The 18899-nt window shown below is 44.6% G+C and overlaps 1 protein-coding gene across 1 annotated transcript; it reads right to left on the bottom strand.

The window, feature by feature from the left end:
* Nucleotides 1-10472: 10472 nt before the first annotated feature.
* On the bottom strand, nt 10473-18063 carry LOC129784051 (uncharacterized). The gene is made up of 3 exons (XM_055799017.1): nt 16642-18063; nt 11364-11516; nt 10473-10568 (listed from the first exon to the last, which is right to left on the bottom strand). Exons 1-3 carry the CDS (start codon nt 18061-18063, stop codon nt 10473-10475), a joined length of 1671 nt encoding a protein of 556 aa, XP_055654992.1.
* Between the last annotated feature and the right edge of the window lie 836 nt (nt 18064-18899).

Genomic DNA, 18899 nt, shown 5'->3' with positions numbered 1-18899 from the left:
AGGTTTATGGCCCAGTGTTTTTTAGGAAGCTTTCATTTTTGCTGCAATTACCATGTGCACAGGGCAGCCATCAGTGTCCCAAGTGTCCATCACATCTCCTGTGTTTCTACTCCAGCTGCACTGCACAAACAGGTCGTAGAAGTGCTCCAGAGCTGCATGCTGGGCCCAAGCAGTTCATACACCACCATAAACCAGCTCAGCATCCCACATCCAGCAAGGCAGATGCACAGCCTGGGTCACATTTGCTCACCCGTGCTCCAGAGGATCAGCAGGAAAAACTCCTTGCAGGAAAGCAAATGTGTTAGAGGCTTAAGGGGGCATTTTGGCAACAGTCAGCTTATTTAAACAGTGTTACTCCAGGAAACCTACAGGTTAGTTTTGTGTAATTTCAACACCCCATTGTATCTGATACCATTTTTTCTCCCTGCAGCCCTCAGGCTTGTAGGCTACATCTGTCCTGAACAGAGATGTCTAGATCCATTGGGTAGCCCTGCAGACAGGGGAGCAGGGAACTGTTCATTGGCATGAGTGGGCTCTACCCACCTCACCCCATGACAGGAACATTTTGGCAGTGGTCCTTGGCACTCACTAATCCCTGGAGTGCTGACTGGGCAGGGGCCAGGAAAGTGTCCATTTGTTGACATGGCCAAAACTGGTGCTGGGCAATATGCTGTGCGTTAACGAGTATGGAGAGACATGGCCATGGGACAATGCCCCATGCAAGCCCAGCCCAAGTTCTCCTCCAGTTTTCTGAATTAATCTAGGAGCTCCTTTCTATGGCTTCCACTTAAAGTTGGCTGCAACTTCTTCCAGAGAAAGCTTTCCTATTAAAATATCCCATGTATTGTTATTTTTTAATTTTCACTGGAAGATGCTGATTCAGGTGAAAATATCTAGATTTTCTATGGAAAATCTTGACAATAATAGCATAATTTTAAACATTTACAGCATTGAGCATTTTCAGCTCAGGAGAAAAAGAAAAAGAAGATCCTATAGTTGAAATATTTTTTTCCCCTGTTTGAATTCATTCTTAATTTCCTGAAGAAAAAAAGATGCTTCATTTGACATTTTTCACTTTACATTTCCACTGAGAAAACCTCAGGTTTCCAAATAGCTTTGGTTTTTCTTCTGAGAAATTGTCAGATATAACTTAAAGTTACATTAAACTCTCATCTTCAACAGATGCGATATAAGCTCCTTTAGCTGTGAAAGAGGGATTGGTTTTGCCTGAATTACAAATATATTGAAAACACCTCTTTCTTGCTTGTAAACCCAGTACTTTATTTCTTATTCAGGAAAAAAATATCCTGCTCGCATAACAGAGGCAGGGCTGGCATAGTAACATCACTATTTAGGCCTGAGATCACCAAATGGGATCCATTTCAAGTAATCAATGTCCAGAGCTGATAACTATTGAAAGCGCTTCTAACAACTTCCAGATTCAGAATTTTTATTGTTTTTCACATAGAAAAGTGCATGACTATGTTTCAGCTCTAAGACTTCACTCCCTGAATGTCCTGGTTGTAGCAAAACCAGCAGACCTTTAGCATGAATTCTGTGTGCCTTAGGTCACCTTTGAATACAGCCAAGCCCTATGGCTTCACTTCATTTACAGTAGAGATTCTTAGTACCCACTGTTCTCTTTCCACTCCAGCTGAAGCTATAATCAGTGGTTATGGAGACCAAGACTTCTATTAGTGTAAATTAGACTAGTATATTGCTCTGTGTGTGGGGTTTGTTTTTTTTTTTGTAAAGGGATTGACAAACTTTTCCTGAATTCCCTTTTCCACTAATGAGCTGAGAGCAGCAGGAAAAAAAAACCCAGAGGCATGGAGACCAGCCACACTCCGGGGACTGTCATTTCCATGTGGATCTAGAAATGCCAGTCGATCAACACCAGGAATGTTTTAACCATCTAACATGCTGGAACCAGTTTCAGCCTCCTGTAATTCCCTCTGCTTGAATGGAACTACTCCAGGGGTAAATGTGGCTCCCAATGCTGTGTGCAAAACAAGCCGGCTGGGTTCCAATGTGTACAGACTCTGGAAAAAATAATAAAGAAGAAAACCTTAGAGGAAGATGATGTATGTTGTGGCAGCTACTCTAGCTCAGGAAAAATACCCCAATTTATCAAAATTAATGAGTTTATTTAAGATTACTATATCCCAAAATTCTAGAATAAGAATTACCTAATCATTTTTTTTAATAATGAGGCCACTGATTTATGGAAAAGTTCATGTGGCCTGTAAGACTACAATTCCTTTCTGGAAGGAAGAGAGAGGATGTAGATACTAGGCCAACACGTGCAACTAAAAAAGAAAGAAACTCAACAGCACAAAGAAACACTTCTTCAAGAAGGGGAAAGGGTGCTTCTGAGCATGGGACATTTGCGGGACAGGCAATAAAAGGGAAATTAAGACCCTATCACAGCAGAGGCATGGCTCTGAAACTTGCCAAGGAGGAAATGGTGGGTTTCCTGAGGCAGGTTTGTATTTAGACAGCAAACAAGCCACAACAGACCCTGCAAGCAGTCTCTGGTCTACTGGGTTCATCCTCCCCTGCTGGAAATGCACATCTCTGCTGGAGGCTCCCTGAGGGCTTTTCTCCCCAAGACAGCAGGCAGTCCTGATATCCTGGAGGGTTTGTGAAAAGGCAGTGGCTTTGCCTTGAGGCCTGGGCTTGGCAGGATCTCTGGTGGAGCTTTTGAAGCCACTCTCCTTTCCCTTCTGGTGTTGGAAGGGGTTATCCTCCAAAGACAGCAATTGCACAGGCTCCCTGGTGAGCAAGGGGCATTCAGGGTTATGTTCCTGGAAAAGCAGGAATTATGGACACCTTCAAACCACCACAGCGACAGCTCAAACCCAATCCATCTGCAGGCAAATTTTCCACTGTTGGGGATTTTATGATAGCTTATGCCTGCAGCGTTACATCACTGAGCTGAATCCGGCCTGGGGCCAAAGCACTCATGGTTTAATGTAATGAGACATTACCCTTTTGGCTACAGCAGAGCGATGACCTTGAATGATGGCAGGAGTACTAATCTGCAGAGCGTTTATGTGCGGTTCTAAATCAGATTACCATTTGCCATGTATTTGGATGTTTGGTAATGATCTATCATTTCACTTTCCAAAAGGGAGCAGCAAGGGCCAGAGCGATTTTCTAAAGAACATGCAAAGTGATAAACCCATAGCTGATGCAAGATACTTGCAGAGAACCCACTGCTCCAGAAACACTTTACTTTTCTGTGTCAAATCCCTTGTCCCCTGCGTTTTGAAAGCAGGCTTCAAAATTGTTTGGTCTATCGGATCTATCACAAAGACCGTGGACTCAGTCCACAATAGATATTACTCGCATCACAAAATATTTGGTCCATCTGTCATCAGTAATAACGGACATCTTGGCTGTGAACAGCAGTGGTTGTGCTTAATCGTTTAGGTTTGACTTGAGCTTTATTTTGCCTCTTGAGAATTTTTTTCTTTTAAATAAAATCTACTTGGTGATTCTCTGGCTGTAGCTGCAGAGTTGCCTTTCCAATGGCCAAAACAAGAGGGTGTCTGACCTGCTAGTTTCACTAAGCATTGTTCAGTTCTCAAGGCTTAAAAGACCAATAACTGTTTTTTGCCACTTATAATGTGATGTGTTATACGATTGTATGCAGCAATATGTCAGAGCGAAAGGACACCCAAATAGCTGATGTCCATTAACAGTAAAAGGCTGTGTATAGCAATCCCATAAGTGATACTTGCATTTCCCACGGGTATTGAAGAGATATTTTGATAAGCTGTTCTGCAAAGCATCCTAAAGCTTTCTGACAACAGGGAAAGATCATGTTTAATTTTTGCAGTAATTTTAAGATCCCAGGAAATGATAGTTGCAGTGAACTGAAGTGATGGGGAACCTTAATCTTGCTGCTGTGTAAACAGTTTGGGGAGGTGTTGTTAGGGGCACTGGTAGTCATTGCCACTGCCTGGGGTGGCACCACGATGCACCAGCTTGGAAGTAATGACACCATGTTTTAATTATGGGTGCAGCAGAGACCTCCAAGGAGGTGTCACGTGGGACTCTTCCAGTTGGTGCTGGAGCACTGTATGAGCCATTGGCTGTCTGAAAATGGTACCTTATCATAGGAAATGATGAAAAGACAGATGCTTGAGTGCTTCAGTCACATCAGTTGCAAGGACTTTTTTTTTCTTGAGAAGTTATAAAAGGGATGGTTACTTCTACCACTCCTACTCTTTGCACCTTGCCGCTGGGCAGTCACAGCACCCTGGGTCCTTGCTTGCTAGAAAGGGCAATGCTTGCCTGGTATGGAGCAAGTTCTTGGGTCAATGGGAGCTGCTCTGCCCAGCATCCAGGTCTGCTGAGCAGAAGCATCTGGATTTGCTTCTCTGTGTCTCATGAGTTAGGCACTTTATAAAGTGTTCTTGATGATGCTGTATGATTTTTTGAAATAAAAACCCACGTGGGGGATCAGGCAAAATTGCCTGTGTCTTAGTGTTGCATTTGGTCATCCATGATCAGTAGTGGCTCAGTTCTTTGTCTTCTTTCTTTGCTTTATACCTTCTCTTCTATATGTACTGCTTCAGTGACAGTAACTTTCTGATATGTTTTAGTACCAAAATTGCTACCCAAAAGTTTTGTGAAAATCGGATCTGAGGAAGAAAAATACCACTGAATAAGATTCTAACAACATATCCTATGAAGTTTTAAATCATCTCTTGAGCAGCTTTATCAGAACTACTTCAGTTTCTGGGAATTTTTTATTCTATTGCATATCTTATTGCCTAAATGAATGGTAAACAGGACGCAGGAAAGGGAATGACCTGAGGACTGATTCTGTGTTGTGGGAAGGACATTATATATATACACCTTTCCTTTACTCACATGCTCTTGAGAGAGTGTGATGGACATGGAGAGAGGGACAGATCTGGGAGGTATTTCTTCTTGCCATGTGACATAGGTCACATTGCTTTCTTCTAACGCAAAGTGAGGAACACCATTAGCTTAGAGAAAACAGTGCTGCCAACCCTTTCCCCTGCATTCATCCCTTCTGTTTCCATGCAAGGCTCCTTAAAGATTTTTTTTTTTCATCTTTCCTACCTGGTCTCCTACCTCAGTTTTAAAGGGGGAACATAGATATCATACTTTAAAATATAAATAGTACGCAGAAAGCAGGGCAGGCAAGTTACAGTGGTAGAGAAACCCTTCTGTTTCTGGTTGATCAAACATCTGCATGATTAAACTCAAACTAGGTAACATATTGCTTTTACAGAGTACTTCGTTTCTTCCTTGCTGCCTTTAACAGCCTTTGAACTCTTCAGCCTTTCACGTGCAACTCTGACTATTTCTTAAAACAAATGCTGACACCTGCTTCAACAACAGTATCTCCTGGGCCGCATAAAGACTGAAAGCTTGACAACCCTAAAGCAATTTCAAGTTCCTGGCTCGAAGGCAGTGCTAAATGTAAGCCAAGCACCCCAGTCATAACTGAGGTGCTGCAGTTTAGCTTGCTGTACTTCCATTGCACCGCAGTCTTGCAGTTTTGGTTTCAGAGCATGCTTGCTTTCCCCCTCATACTCCACATTTTAAAGCAAAGCTAGAACTTTGTTGTTAAAACATGACAGTGATAGGGATGTTTTTCTCGGGCATAAAAACTCCTCCTACTGGCCCCTTTCTGAGCAGGGAGATTCAGAGGCAAATTTAAAATACCTTTCTCGGTTTATTCTAGCATCTGTGGTCATTTCAAGGGTCTTTAGGAGGATGCGTGAGCTTGCGTAAAACCTGAAGCATCATGCCTGAGCTTGCAGTTCTTCAGAGGGGCTGGGAAGAGCATGTTTAACATCTCACAGCCACCCCAGTCGGCTTCTGTCGGGCTTCAGTGTCTTTATGGCTCTGTTTACAAAAGAGCCAAATCCCCAGTTTCCAATTTGAATGCCACTAGTCATTTGTAACCTTAGAAAGCACAGCGTAGCCAAACATGAAATTTTCTCCTTTTTCATTTCCACTCCACCACCCTCTTCCTCTCTCCTTTGAACTGCTCTCACCGCTTGCCAGTATAGTATAGCTTGTTAACTGGCTGCCACTCTGATTTTTCACAAGTTTGCCACGTTGCAGTGACAAGACCGTGTCAGGGCCCAGATGCTTCAGAGTAAATAAATAGCACATCTGGGATTTGGAAATGGGCCGGCTCTATATTATGGAAAAAGCTGGTGTGGAAACACATCCAAAGAATACACAGCTGGAAACTGTTAACTCTGGAAGGAAAGGAGGGGGGAAAAAGAAAAAGGAGGCGAAAACTCAGGAATTACTACTGCTTGAGATCTTGTGCATTGTAATTGCTGAGAAACAGAAACTTAGTTTACACAGCAGTTAAATTAATGGCATTCCTGAAAAATTGATAGTTTATAATAATTGACCTCAAGCAACATAAAGGCAGCGCAGGGTGGGAGGCTTGACTCCTCGCTGTCTGGCTTTCTGGGATGTGTTTGGTAATGTCCCAACTATTTGAATTTGCAGGCGAGCTGGTGGGAGGATGTTGGTGGTGGAGTGATGCTACTGCCCTTCTGGAGCCACACTGCTGAGAACCACCACGGTTTCCCAGGCCCCTGAGCAGCCTGTGTCACTCAGGGTGTGCCGGCCCCAGAAGCACACAGTGGAAGAAGACAGAGATGGAGGCGGCTGCATCCGTTGCATCACTCCCGCAGCCAGAGGGGCAGCAGCCCGGCAGATAATTCAGGAGGGTGAATCAGCAGCAGCTACGCAGGGGCTGCCTCCGCACACTCTAGGAGCCAAAATCATGTGCTGCTTCCACTAAGCGCAGGGGAGTTCCAGCAAGGTACAACCAGGACAGGACAGGGGAGGCAAGAAGGAACCCAAAGTAGAATAAAATTGTATCTTTGGACTTTTTTTTTTTTTTCAAAGATCCCTGCATTAAAAAAAAACCAAACAAACAACAACCAAAAAACAAAACCAAAATCAAGCCCTTAGACAGTGAAATGACTGTAAGCAATTATGTTAAGCATTGCTTCAAGGGAGGCACGCATCATGCAGAAATGCTCCTACTTTTCATATGGGCTCCAGTCCTAGTGTAGAGCTATCGATGGACCTCCAGATGCTGCCACAGTCCCCATGCTCAGAAAGCATCTCTCCTTCCAGACACCAGTAACTCTTTAATAATTCTGAATGATCCTGTTTTTTCCTGGATGAGATAGCCATTGATTGCAGCTCAGAGCCAGGCAAGCTAAGGCACCAAGTATCCTCCATCCAAAGACAATGCAGCAGCTGAGTCTTCTGCAATAGGTTCATCACACATCAGAGAGGAGAAAACATTTTCACTTACTTTTTCTGCTTAGATTTTCCCTCTCTTGTTTGCCAGACTTCTTTTCCCTAGTGCGCATTAATTTGAATTTGTCATTTCATAAATGGAAAATATAGTAATGGAGCAAACCCAGATTTCTAGATCAAAATATGCCCACTTGGGCAGCTTTGGGTCTGTTGCCCATGTGTAAAATAGGGCTCATCTGTGGTGGAGATAGGTCATGCTACAGATGATATACTGTACTCTTGTGCGTTTAAGAAGCCCTTTATTGTGCCAGGGCAGATGCCATTTCATTTTCTGCATGCCTTATAGTGATGCCTGAGTATTTCCTAGCATTTACTTTATTTACCCTAACAACACTGTTTCCATTTTACAGTTAAGAAACAGGATATTTTGGCAAGCTCCTTAAGAGTTTTTGGGCAGAACAACCTAAGGGCTGTCTCTGAAAACTTCCTGCACCGCAGACATAGGGTTGTGGAATGAAGAGACCTTGTTTGGTGCCTCTGTCCCTTACACAGAGCATGGGAGCAACAGACATCTCCAGAGCCAGGAAAAGCCAAGTGTCATTTTGCCTTCTACCTGAGGAAGACCAAACCAATTCTTCTGCCTCTGAGGAGATCCCCTTCCCACTCAGCCTGTCATGATAGCTGCTGAGGCAGCCCCCTTGCACACACCTCCACCTGCGTTTCAGCTCTGCCCTCATTTATCTTTTATTTAGCCCTGTGCTCTTCTTACCTTAATTCAGATTAGGCTGAAGGCAGGCGCTCAGCTGTATGCATGGAGAGGAAACCTAAAGCCTGAGGCTAAGAGCATGATATTTTGGTAGAGTCAGAGCTAGATAAAGAAAATAGTCAACAAACCAGGGGCATTTGCTTGCCCTGCTGCAGGGTGGTCTGTGCATTACCAGTGGTGCCAGCAGCAGTTACAAGTTTTGCTGTAGTCATTTCTTGAAGTCCTATAAAGGATTAGGCATTAGCTGCTAGACAGGCGCAGCAGGTTATACATCAGGTTATTGCACTCAGTTGTGTTACTAAGAATTAACAAATAAATTGCATGGCCTGGGCAATGCAGGAAATATATACCATAAGAGAAGTCTGCAGGAATTTCTGAAGTTGTGTTAATCCAAACAAAACAAGATATTCCACAGAAGGCTGGAGGCAAGTATTGGCTTCCCAACCACTCAGTTCCCTCTTCCCCAGAGATGTTTTGAAAGCAGCGCTGCTCACTTTCTCAAGGAAAAGCCTAGGGTACCCACTCTCAGGACAGCATGCAGAAAGTCCAGAGTGGAGAACAAGTGTTCTTGCAGTGCTATGTCCATTTGATCTTACTGCAGTGGTTTCTGTTTTCTATAGTGGTTTCTATTGACTCAGTGCCATGCTTTTTATGAATCCCCTTCAGAGGGACTGGGCCCTCCCTGGCAGAATCCAGACCCGAGTTCCCCATCACAGATGGTGTAAGCTTTTCACACTGAAAGAGAGCCGCTCTGACTCCCTGCTCCACCTGCAGGTCTGCATCTACAGAGTAGCTCAGACCCCTGTAACAGGAGCTGTGAGCTCTGCTGAGGAGAAGCAGGCAGATCCTGTGGATCAACAACTGGTTGCACAGCTAGTGTTGACTACATGAATATGTTTTCTACAAACTCTTTGAGAATCAGGGACTTTGAGGACCGTTCAACAGGTTGGCCAAACCAGTGAGGAGATATTCCAGAGGGAGATGATGACCCACAGCCAAATGAGGAGGAGGAGGTGCACCAGGTTGGCAAGCACAGGATGCAGGGTGATGTGGACAAGAGAGGCCTCATAAACAACCAAACAAGGTTTGTAAGAGCAGTGCAATGCTGGGCACACATGACATGGAAGGCATGGTCCTGCTGCAGTTATGCCAGGCACTGCACATCAAGCATGGCACTGCAGACCATGATGGGCCATTGTGGAGCTTCTGGCTTTTAGTTTGCCATTTAGAGTTCCCCCGTATGTAGCCAGCTGTCTGCGTGCTCACACTGCCTTGCTGCTGTAGACAGACACGGCAAAGCTGAAGCACATGTTAGGAACTTAGCCACATGACCCAGAATATCAGGGCATGTGTAACATCATGCTGGGCTTAGGACTTTGTGGAAGTTCTGGAAGAAGAGCAAGGAGTTACGGAAGATCTGAGAGGTGTATGTGACCATTAGGCTGGTCATCATATCCATGAATGATTTATGGAGATCAGCAAGGGTCTGCAAGACGATGGAGGTGATATAACCATAAAAGCCATGTGGACACAATGTGGGGATATGAAACCTGTCAATGTCACCACTTCCTAGCAAAGGAATTGCCTCTGATCCCCTCAGGGGGTTAGTATGACAGCTGTGTAGGGGACCTGCAAGAATGCATCACTGCCTGTTGCCCCATAGCAAATAGTTTGTCCAAAATAGCTGGGGGGTTCTGAGTTGGAAGGGTCATGAACACCTCCATCTTGGTGGGTAGAGGGGCCCAGAAGGCAGAATGCTGGCCGTGGATGGCAGGTACCAGCCAGTGGCTCAGCCGCGGGTCTGCTGGCCCCAAGTTCTGCTCTCAGAGGAGAGGAGCCTGGCTGCACTGTGTCCTGGTTCAGTGCCAAACACCTCAGGCATTTCTTGTCCTACAGATCCTGCAGCATAATCTCTCCCAGACTGGGAAGATCAGCTTACCAGATGTCCTCCCCACAGCCCAGAGGAGGTGGCTGACCTGGTGATGGGCACCATGGGAGCCAGGGGACAGGCAACAGTGGGAGCCAGGGGCATGGTGGAAGGGAGCACGTTGTCACAGTGAGTGCCAGGTGTGCTTCAGAGCTGCGTGGAGAATGCATGGGGCCATCGAGTGCTAGAAGTGCCCATGGCTGCAAAAGGCTGCAGAGGAGACGTTGCTCCGTGCAGTGCTGGGGTACCTGCTCTGTGCCAGAGGCTCCTAACCTTGACTACCATGTGTGCATGTGTCACGGTCCACTCAGTGGACTCGTGATTGTTAGTTTACTATGATCTCAAAGCGCAAAAATCAAGGCGACCACGCCAAGGGGTTATGCTTCAATTAACCAGCACCATTTTATTGTTTGCCTGTAAAGCAGCGTGCGATAGGTAGAAAGACAGAAAGTGAAGAAAAGATAAAGTAAAAAGAAAAAGGAAAGAGGATTATAGCTACCACCACGGGTCCAAGGCGTCCCTGTGGTCCCAGGTCCAGGCAGCGTCCCGCCGGTCCTTCTGATCGTCGTGATCCTTGGTGAGGGAGATCTCCTAAAATTCAGTTGCAAAAGAGTTCTCTTTTATGCCAAGCAATACACGTTGCTCCTCCTCTGGCCCGTGGCTTGTTGTCAGTCTCTGCCTTCTCGAGCAAGGTTATCACGCATGTTCTGGTTCGTTGTAACGACAAGTTGTTATGCGACCTTATCATAGTTGTTCCTTCCAGCGCCGGGTATCAGGGAGCGGCGTAGTACTCCTCGTACCATGCAGTTCTCCTTCAGGGTCACTGGGTCTCGGTGTCCATGAGGACCACATTCCATCTCCAGGTCTCTGTTAGCAATGCTGGGACAATATCGCTCTCTTTAGACCGACTCTTACACCACCCCATGGCTCAACGTTGTTATCAGGACTACGTGGCATCAATATAACCCTTTAAGAGGGGAAAAAGAGGATAGGGAAAGGAAAAGGGGAAAGGAAAATGACAGAATGTAAAAGAAGGGGAAAAATAATCAACTTTATATCAAATAATTTACAATAAGCAAATTATATTCATAAAAATGACTAAACATAAATCTGCTTAGGTCTTACACAATTTACCTTGTGTCAATAGATTTAGGGATGTCCACATTGGAGGGGATATTCAGCAAGTTATGTGCATTGATTACAGATGTCAAATATGTCAACTGTTTTACCATTTTCCAATTTAAAACATACAATATCATTGACAAAACAAGACCAATCAAGACCAATATCAAAAGGACAGCAATAGGGTGACACAACTTGTTCAAGATGCCAGTACCAGTCTGTGACCATCCGAAAAGTGTGTCCCACTTCTGTATCTTTTCTTACTCTTCTCAAGACACGGTGTATTTCTTCCACATTGTGATGGACAGTTATCAGGGTTTTCTGTTCATTTTCTCTAACCTTTTCCAGAATCTTGATCAAGTCTTGATGCTGTAACAGTTGTTTTACCAAGGTGAGATTCATTCCAGTGGGTACAGGCTGCAATTTGTGAATCAGTGTATAATTAGATTTCAAGAGCTTGTGAGATGTGACTGGGGCTAAATAGGAGAAGTCACATCCAGTGATGTTAATAAAATTACCAACACAAAAATTTGAATGATTATTAGTATCCACAATCACCATATCTACACATACAGAATTACAAGCAGTCCTCAAACATGCACAACCTTTGCCCATATATACAAGCACTGTTTCAGGGTTTTCGTCAGGACAGATTTCAAAATGACAGATATTCTGTGTAGTGTCTAAACAAATGTCCTGTGCTCTGATTGTATTGCCTTTGCAGATGAACCCTTGTTGTTCCCGCACGATACAAGATTCCAAATCTACAGTTTGCCATTTCTCATCCACCTTTTGGGCCCATACTCTATGCTCGAAAGGATAGAGTATGGTTCCATTGTGATTAAACCCTAAGGCTATAACGGGGTAGATTATATTTATTGATGCATGGGATATTGTCAATACAAAAGTGGTGGCAATGTTTGTGGTGGGGTTATAAGTAAAGTTTACCGAATTCCACCAGGATTAGAGTTTCCTCTCAAAGTCGGTGGCACTATCCCAGACTATCCTCCGAATTTCAGTGGGGAAAGTGCCTCCTTCACCTTCTCTAATAATCGAGGCAGCCACTGATTGTATCCATAATTGGGCCTGGATACAACTAAGAGTCAAAGAAAGGTTATTTTTGATTATATCAAGTGCATCTACAATCAATTCGTGATCTTCCACATTCACCTTTTCCCATTTTGGTAGCATATTTGCTAACTGCCACTTGTTAGTTTCCAGAGCCAATAGGGAAGATTGCAAAGGCCATTGCAATCCTGCCCGATCATTAGTTGTAGTTGCCAATTTGTTCATTAATATCTCTGAGTCAATACCATTCAGAACCCCCAATCCTGTTCCCAAAACACCAGTTAGGTTTCTCCGAGTCCGTTTCTCAGAAGGTGTCCGTTTTTGCAGCCAGGTTATCCATTCCTCGTAAGAGGGTTTTAGGAAAGAAGAGCAGGCTGGCTGAATATCTGAAACATTAACTTGCATCAACAACTCAACTCGTTTAAGAGGCCATTCTGGATTAAACAACATTTGTTGCTGACCTGTATTTCTGATTATGTATGGTCCAATTAAAAAAATTTTTGGATTGGGTGTAGCTAATTTTGGATCAAATGTTAATGGGGTCGTTATAACTGTGGTGGTGGGAGGAACAGTGGTTAGCATGATTGTTATTTTAATCTTAACAAGTCAGAGCTGTTCTTGGGCATTCCTGTTCTAGGCATACTATAAAGATGGGCTCGGTTAAGGTAAAATTGTGCCAACATTCCTGTGAATTAAAGCACGTGGTCGTATTTAGAAGGGTAAATTCTTTACCTACCTTTCTGACATTAATCAGGGTGTTTCCCAAAATTTTGGTGTTATCCCTTTCATTGTATATTTGACACCCTACTTTTATCTTATCTCCTAATTTCCCCCACAGTCGGGCAACTCTGTCTACATCATCCTGATCCCACTGATTCCTTTGGTACACCTCATTTTCAGAAAAAATCACCATAGCTAGTTCCGTCTTTGAATCTACACTTCCCATTATTCCAGTGTGTTTTTTCTGTGCATGATTCCAACGCCAGTTATCAGGCTCTTGGTTGTAGGCAAGAGAGAGGATACAAAAAAGCACAAATGGTCCAAGCCCACTATTGATCATTCTAAGAATCTAAACGTCCCTGCCTCCATACGCACATATAAAATCTGTTTTGATCAAAAATGTCTTTGTTTGAGTCAGGGTTTTAAGAGTCCAGTTTCCATGGCCTCCCAGAAGGTATCCCTCAGAGTTCTCCTGTAAAAATAAAACAACAGAGCTTGCCTCTCTGAGGCAAAAAGAGTTAAAACGATGGGATTATCCAGCAGGTATTTATCTTATGTTCCTTTCCCAAGGCATCAGAGGCTACCCAAGCACATGCATTCAGTGGGGTTTTCAGTACCAGTGGTACATTTCCCACAGTAGGAAGTGCCACCAGAACAGGTTGTCCTGGGAAGTGAGCTGGGTTCTTTGAATCATTTGGTCCCTTTAATGAGGCAATCAAGGAAGGAGCCGTTGGGCAAAATCGGTTATTTTGGGGTATTCGTTTACCCCCCATCTGTCATTTACACCTTTACCAGCTTCCCATGAGTGGACATCCCAATTTCCCTCATGAGCCTTCAAAAGTTGTTTTAAGAGACCATTGGTCCTTTCTACAATTCCGTTAGCTTGCGGATGATATGGGGTATGGAACACCCATTTAATCCCTTTGCTTCGTGCCCAATCCTGTACAATTCTGGTGGCAAAGTGGGAACCATTATCAGATTGATTTCTTGTGGCTTTGGAAAAGTTTCCAAACCATTCACGCAGTGCTTTCACTATGTTCTCACCCGTCGCCCTGTTAAAGGCTTCTGCTTGGACTACTCATGTTATTTCCACTCCCACCAGCACAAAATGTTTTCCTCTGGATCTCTCAAAGGGGCCAATATAATCCACCTGCCAGGCATCCCACAAGCCTTTATCCTCCCTTAAATGCAGAGGGTCATCCTCTAAAGGGTGTCTTTCAAGTCATCTTTGACATTGTTCGCAGGCTGATATACAGGTTTTACACATTTCTCTGGTGACGGGCCAGCCTCGGGCAAGGGCTTCACGGTACAGATCTTTAGCTCCTGTGTGTTTGCGTTTTACATGCAACCATTCTAACAGGCGTTCCCAGTCTTCTGAAATCTGGCCCTCCTGTACAGGAGCTAGCCTTGCTAACTCATCAGCCTGGTTATTCCATTCTCCCGCTGACCCCCCATCTATCTGATGAGAAGCTACCCAACCTACAGCAAAGTTCCCTCGGCTAGCAATACTTAAGATGTCTTGCCATTTTTCCTTTTGCTACACTGGAATCCTATTAACCTGCCACTCATTTTGCTCCCAGAAAGGAAGCCATTCGGTACATCCCTTAAATACAGCATAAGAATCAGTATAAATGTAAACAGGAGAAGTAGTTTGTGCTTCGCATTGAAAAACACTTCGTACTGCAATTAATTCACCAACTTGTGCACTACCCTCTCCCTCCGTTATAATTTGCTCATCAGAAGAGGTATGGAGCGCTAATGCTCAGTATTTCCACACTTTTCCTTCTCTTTTTGCAGAAGCATCAGTAAACCAAGCACTAACTGACTGTTCACAGGGAAAAGGAGGGGCCACCTGAATGACCGAGGCAGGTTTATCTTGGCCCTCGTCCAGGCTCTCTACTTGTATAGCTAGGTTTTTTTAAGCTCCTTCAGATACAGAGAAAGTGTTACAATAGTGTTCAATCTAAGCATACCACTTTCGTACTGAAGCTTTCTGGGCCACCCCGTCACGGGGAGGGGTCCCAGTAGTGACTGTTTTTATATCTTTAAATGAGCCTCCCAATATAATGGGCTCTTGTCCTACGATTTTTTCCACTTCTATGAGAGCTAAGCTAACCACAAACAGACCTTTCTCCCAAACAGTGTATCTTCTCTCAGCATCCCTAAAACCATGGGAGTAAAATCCCACACGCCGGGTTGGACCCTCAGGGCCCCACTGCCATATGTGAACTGACAGTCCTGATAAAGCAAACCCCCACTCCACCTGGAAAGGGTCTGTAGGGTGGATAGGGCCAAGAGCTTGGTGTGCTGTTGCTTCAAAAATTAACAATCACATAGCCTCTTCCTGAGAAGCAGTCCATTCCCATGTGACCCCTTTTTTTTAGCAAATCATAAAGAGGTCTGGCAATGATAGAAAAGTCCGGGATGTGTTTTCTCCAGAACACCAATAATCCTTAAACATGTTGCAGATCCTTTTTCGTCTCAGGCATTTTGATCTGTTCTAAGGAAGCAAGGGTATCTAGTGGGATGCATGTCATTCCCCCTTTCCACCAGATTCCTAGGAATTTCACTTCTTGCGAGTGCTTTTGGACCTTTTCTGGAGGGATCTGCCAACCCAAATTTTCCAAATGTGAAATTATGTTCTGTTGGGTTGCTTCCACATCCTCTATTTCATCTCCCCCCACAAGAACATCATCAATATACTGATAAACAGTTATGCCTTCGGGTTTTGGTATTTTTTCCAGCTCCTGGGCTAAAGCATGATGAGCCAGCATGGGGAAGTGTTTACACCCTTGGGGAAGGCGTCTGAAAGTAAATTGTTGTCCTTCCCACGTGAAAGCAAAACGTTCTCTATCTTCTGGTTGCAAAGGAATCATAAAAACCATATCTTTAACATCTATTGTTGCCATGATTGGATGGGTTTTTCCCTAGATTACTGTTATCAACTCAGCCAGATTAGGGACTGCAGCAGTTAAAGGATCAGTGTTAGCATTCAGTCTCTGAAAATCTACTGTGAGCCGCCACTTCCCATTAGGTTTTCTTAAGGGCCACACTGGAGAATTAAAAGGGGAATGGGTGTTTATCACCACTCCCTGTTCTCGCAATTCCTGCATGACTGGTTTGATGCCCTCCTTTGCTTCCAGGGGAAGGGGATATTGTTTGACATTAGTTACTCTGCTGAATGGCAGTGGGGGTGCCGTTTGAAGCAATCTGACATGCAGCTGCAGTGTTCCAAAGGTCCACAACCATCCTTCAGAGTCCTCCCACTGCTTTCCCCTGAGGGCATCCGTTCCTAACAAATTTGTTGGAATGTCTCCAATCACCATTATAACAGTGACTGTACCTTCCTTTCCTGGAAGAATCAACTTTACCGGGGCAGCTTTTATAACTTCTGTCGACCCTAAGGCATCCAGAACACAAAAACGGCGCTTCAAGGGAAAAACCCCACATCTTTCAGCATCTTCCTCTGTCAGAGCAGAGACCTGTGCACCGGTATCAATTAGAAAGGTCACTGATGCACGCTTAGGGCCAGCTATAGCTGTGATTAATAAGTCTCCTCCTTTAGTTTTTGTGAGCTGATGGATATAAATCCATCCTCCATTCCCCCGCCCGCTACCAGGGAATGGAGGTTCTAGTTTCCCTGCTTATGGGAAACAGCTTCCTCAGTGGGGGCAGCTGAGGGTGTATCAGGTGGTATTTTTCTCCTGCACTGTGTATGAGAGGGTTGTTTTGGATTATGCCACTTCAACACTACCTTACTCAATTTATCAAAGGGTAAGCCATCCATTATATCCCTGGGGACTCCCTTTTTAATTCCCAAAAGCCACCACTGTTGTCGAGTCATGAACTGTCCTCCCTTTCCTGTTTTATGGTGTGGATGCTCCTTTCTCAGGACATCAGCGGCAGCTACAGTTTTACCAGTGGGGAGGGGCAAATCCTCAGCTTCTATTTGGCGGATTCCCCTCGACTTTTCCTCTGGGATTTTTACAGGACCATATTTTCTACTATAATCTATCAATTCTTGTGCTACTTGCCCCCAGGTCCATATCCTTTTATTACTTGATGCTGAGGTCATTTGGTGGGAAGAAACTGAATCTGGTGTTTCATTTCTCTGGCTTCTAATAAAACTTTCCAGCCTTTCTACAGGGCACATCAATGCGATAGTCCTTCGAAGGCTAACCCCCATAGGTCTGAGTGACTCTGGAAGTCCCCTTATCAAGTGGGTCATGATTTCGGGATTCACTGGCAGCATCATTGGGGATTCACATCCGGGAATTAATTTTCTTTCATGTATCAATTGTAAGCAGGCTGCTTTGTGTACACTTTCTAGCAACTGATCAGCTGGGCTGGTGATTTCCAGGGGATCCCCTCTGTCCAAAGGGTTCAGTCCTCCAGCCCAATAAGCAGCTCGCTGGGTTAGGGACCATGGGGCATGTTTATTTCCTGTTGTCAAGAAAACTCCATGACCCCAATAGCCACCAGCTTCCTTTTCACTTAATTGAATTTGGTCCCCTCCAGTTAGGGATACGCGCCACACGTACTCTGTTTCGGATTCTTTAGGAAGGCGTCCATACTCTCTTTTCAGTTTGGCTAGCTCAGTGATAGTATATGCTATAAAACCTGTTTTAATTAAGGGTCTCACTTGAGGGTTTTCCACAAAACATTTTCTCACCTCCTTCAACAACTTCTGAGGGTATATTGGGTTTATTTGTTGAATACCCTTTCCCTCTGCTTCCAGCTCTATTACACTCAGGGCTTCAGTGTCTTTAGAGCATTCTGCCTTCAGAGTGGTTTTTAACAAGCGGTTTTCTTCCCTTTCTTTCTCTAATTGTTGTTCTAAGTCATAATTTGTTTTTTGCAGAACTTTCACCAAATTTTCAAGGGATTCTATAATTCTGGTTTCATTGCTGTGTTTTCTAAGGCGATCTTCGATTGCTGCAACCAGGCTAGCTCCTAAAATGGCACAGACTATAGATTTGCCCTTACCTGATCTAACTTTAGCTTCAGTCTGTAAAGAGGTCACTCGGTCCACTACATTCTGCAAGTTTGCCCCATTATCTCGAGCCCAATCTTCTCCGGGTACAGAGGGTCGAGCCCCATACTTTACCAGAAATGTGTAAAACATGTCCCGATCCTTCATTAACAAAGGCTTTTGTTTATCAGCCTTTTTGGCCATTCTCACTACGAAGGGACCAAACCCACTTCGGGGAGGCTAGACCTAGTTACAAACACACAGCCGCTGCTGTGTTGCCCCTCTCTTCCCCGAATGGTTGAAGGGACCAAAAATCTGCTTCGGGAAGGCAGCTTGTAATTACTACAAGGTTGTCCCTTCACTTTCCCGAGCAGAACAGACAAATTCTCATTAACATGAGGGCAGCTGCCCTTTTTAGCACTTTCCCCCTTTTGCACTTTGAGTTCTTTTAGTTGGATCCCAATAGACAGAGCCCTCAATTGGAGTTTGGAGTGCTAAGTCCTAGGTGTGTGTGGTATGTGGGAAATTCGAGTCGCCCCCCTTGCTTTCTGGACACCTCTCACCCAGCAGGGTGTAGGGCCAGGTGCGGCTAGAACTAAACGTCCTTCCCCTGTTACAAACCACACACAACCTGCACCCCTCTGTCTCTCAGGATCCTGTCCGTGATGCCAATTTAATGTCACGGTCCACTCAGTGGACTCGTGATTGTTCGTTTACTATGATCTCAAAGCGCAAAAATCAAGGCGACCACGCCAAGGCGTTATGCTTCAATTAACCAGCACCATTTTATTGTTTGCCCATGAAGCGGCGTGCGATAGGTAGAAAGACAGAAAGTGAAGAAAAGATAAAGTAAAAAGAAAAAGGAAAGAGGATTATAGCTACCACCACGGGTCCAAGGCGTCCCTATGGTCCCAGGTCCAGGCAGCGTCCCGCCGGTCCTTCTGATCGTCGTGATCCTTGGTGAGGGAGATCTCCTAAAATTCAGTTGCAAAAGAGTTCTCTTTTATGCCGAGCAATACACGTTGCTCCTCCTCTGGCCC

Source organism: Falco peregrinus, chromosome 3 (assembly GCF_023634155.1).
Source record: "Falco peregrinus isolate bFalPer1 chromosome 3, bFalPer1.pri, whole genome shotgun sequence".
Classification (NCBI taxonomy): Eukaryota; Metazoa; Chordata; class Aves; order Falconiformes; family Falconidae; genus Falco; species Falco peregrinus.
Note: the sequence above shows the minus strand (reverse complement) of the source record. Positions and strands in the feature narration are given on the sequence as shown.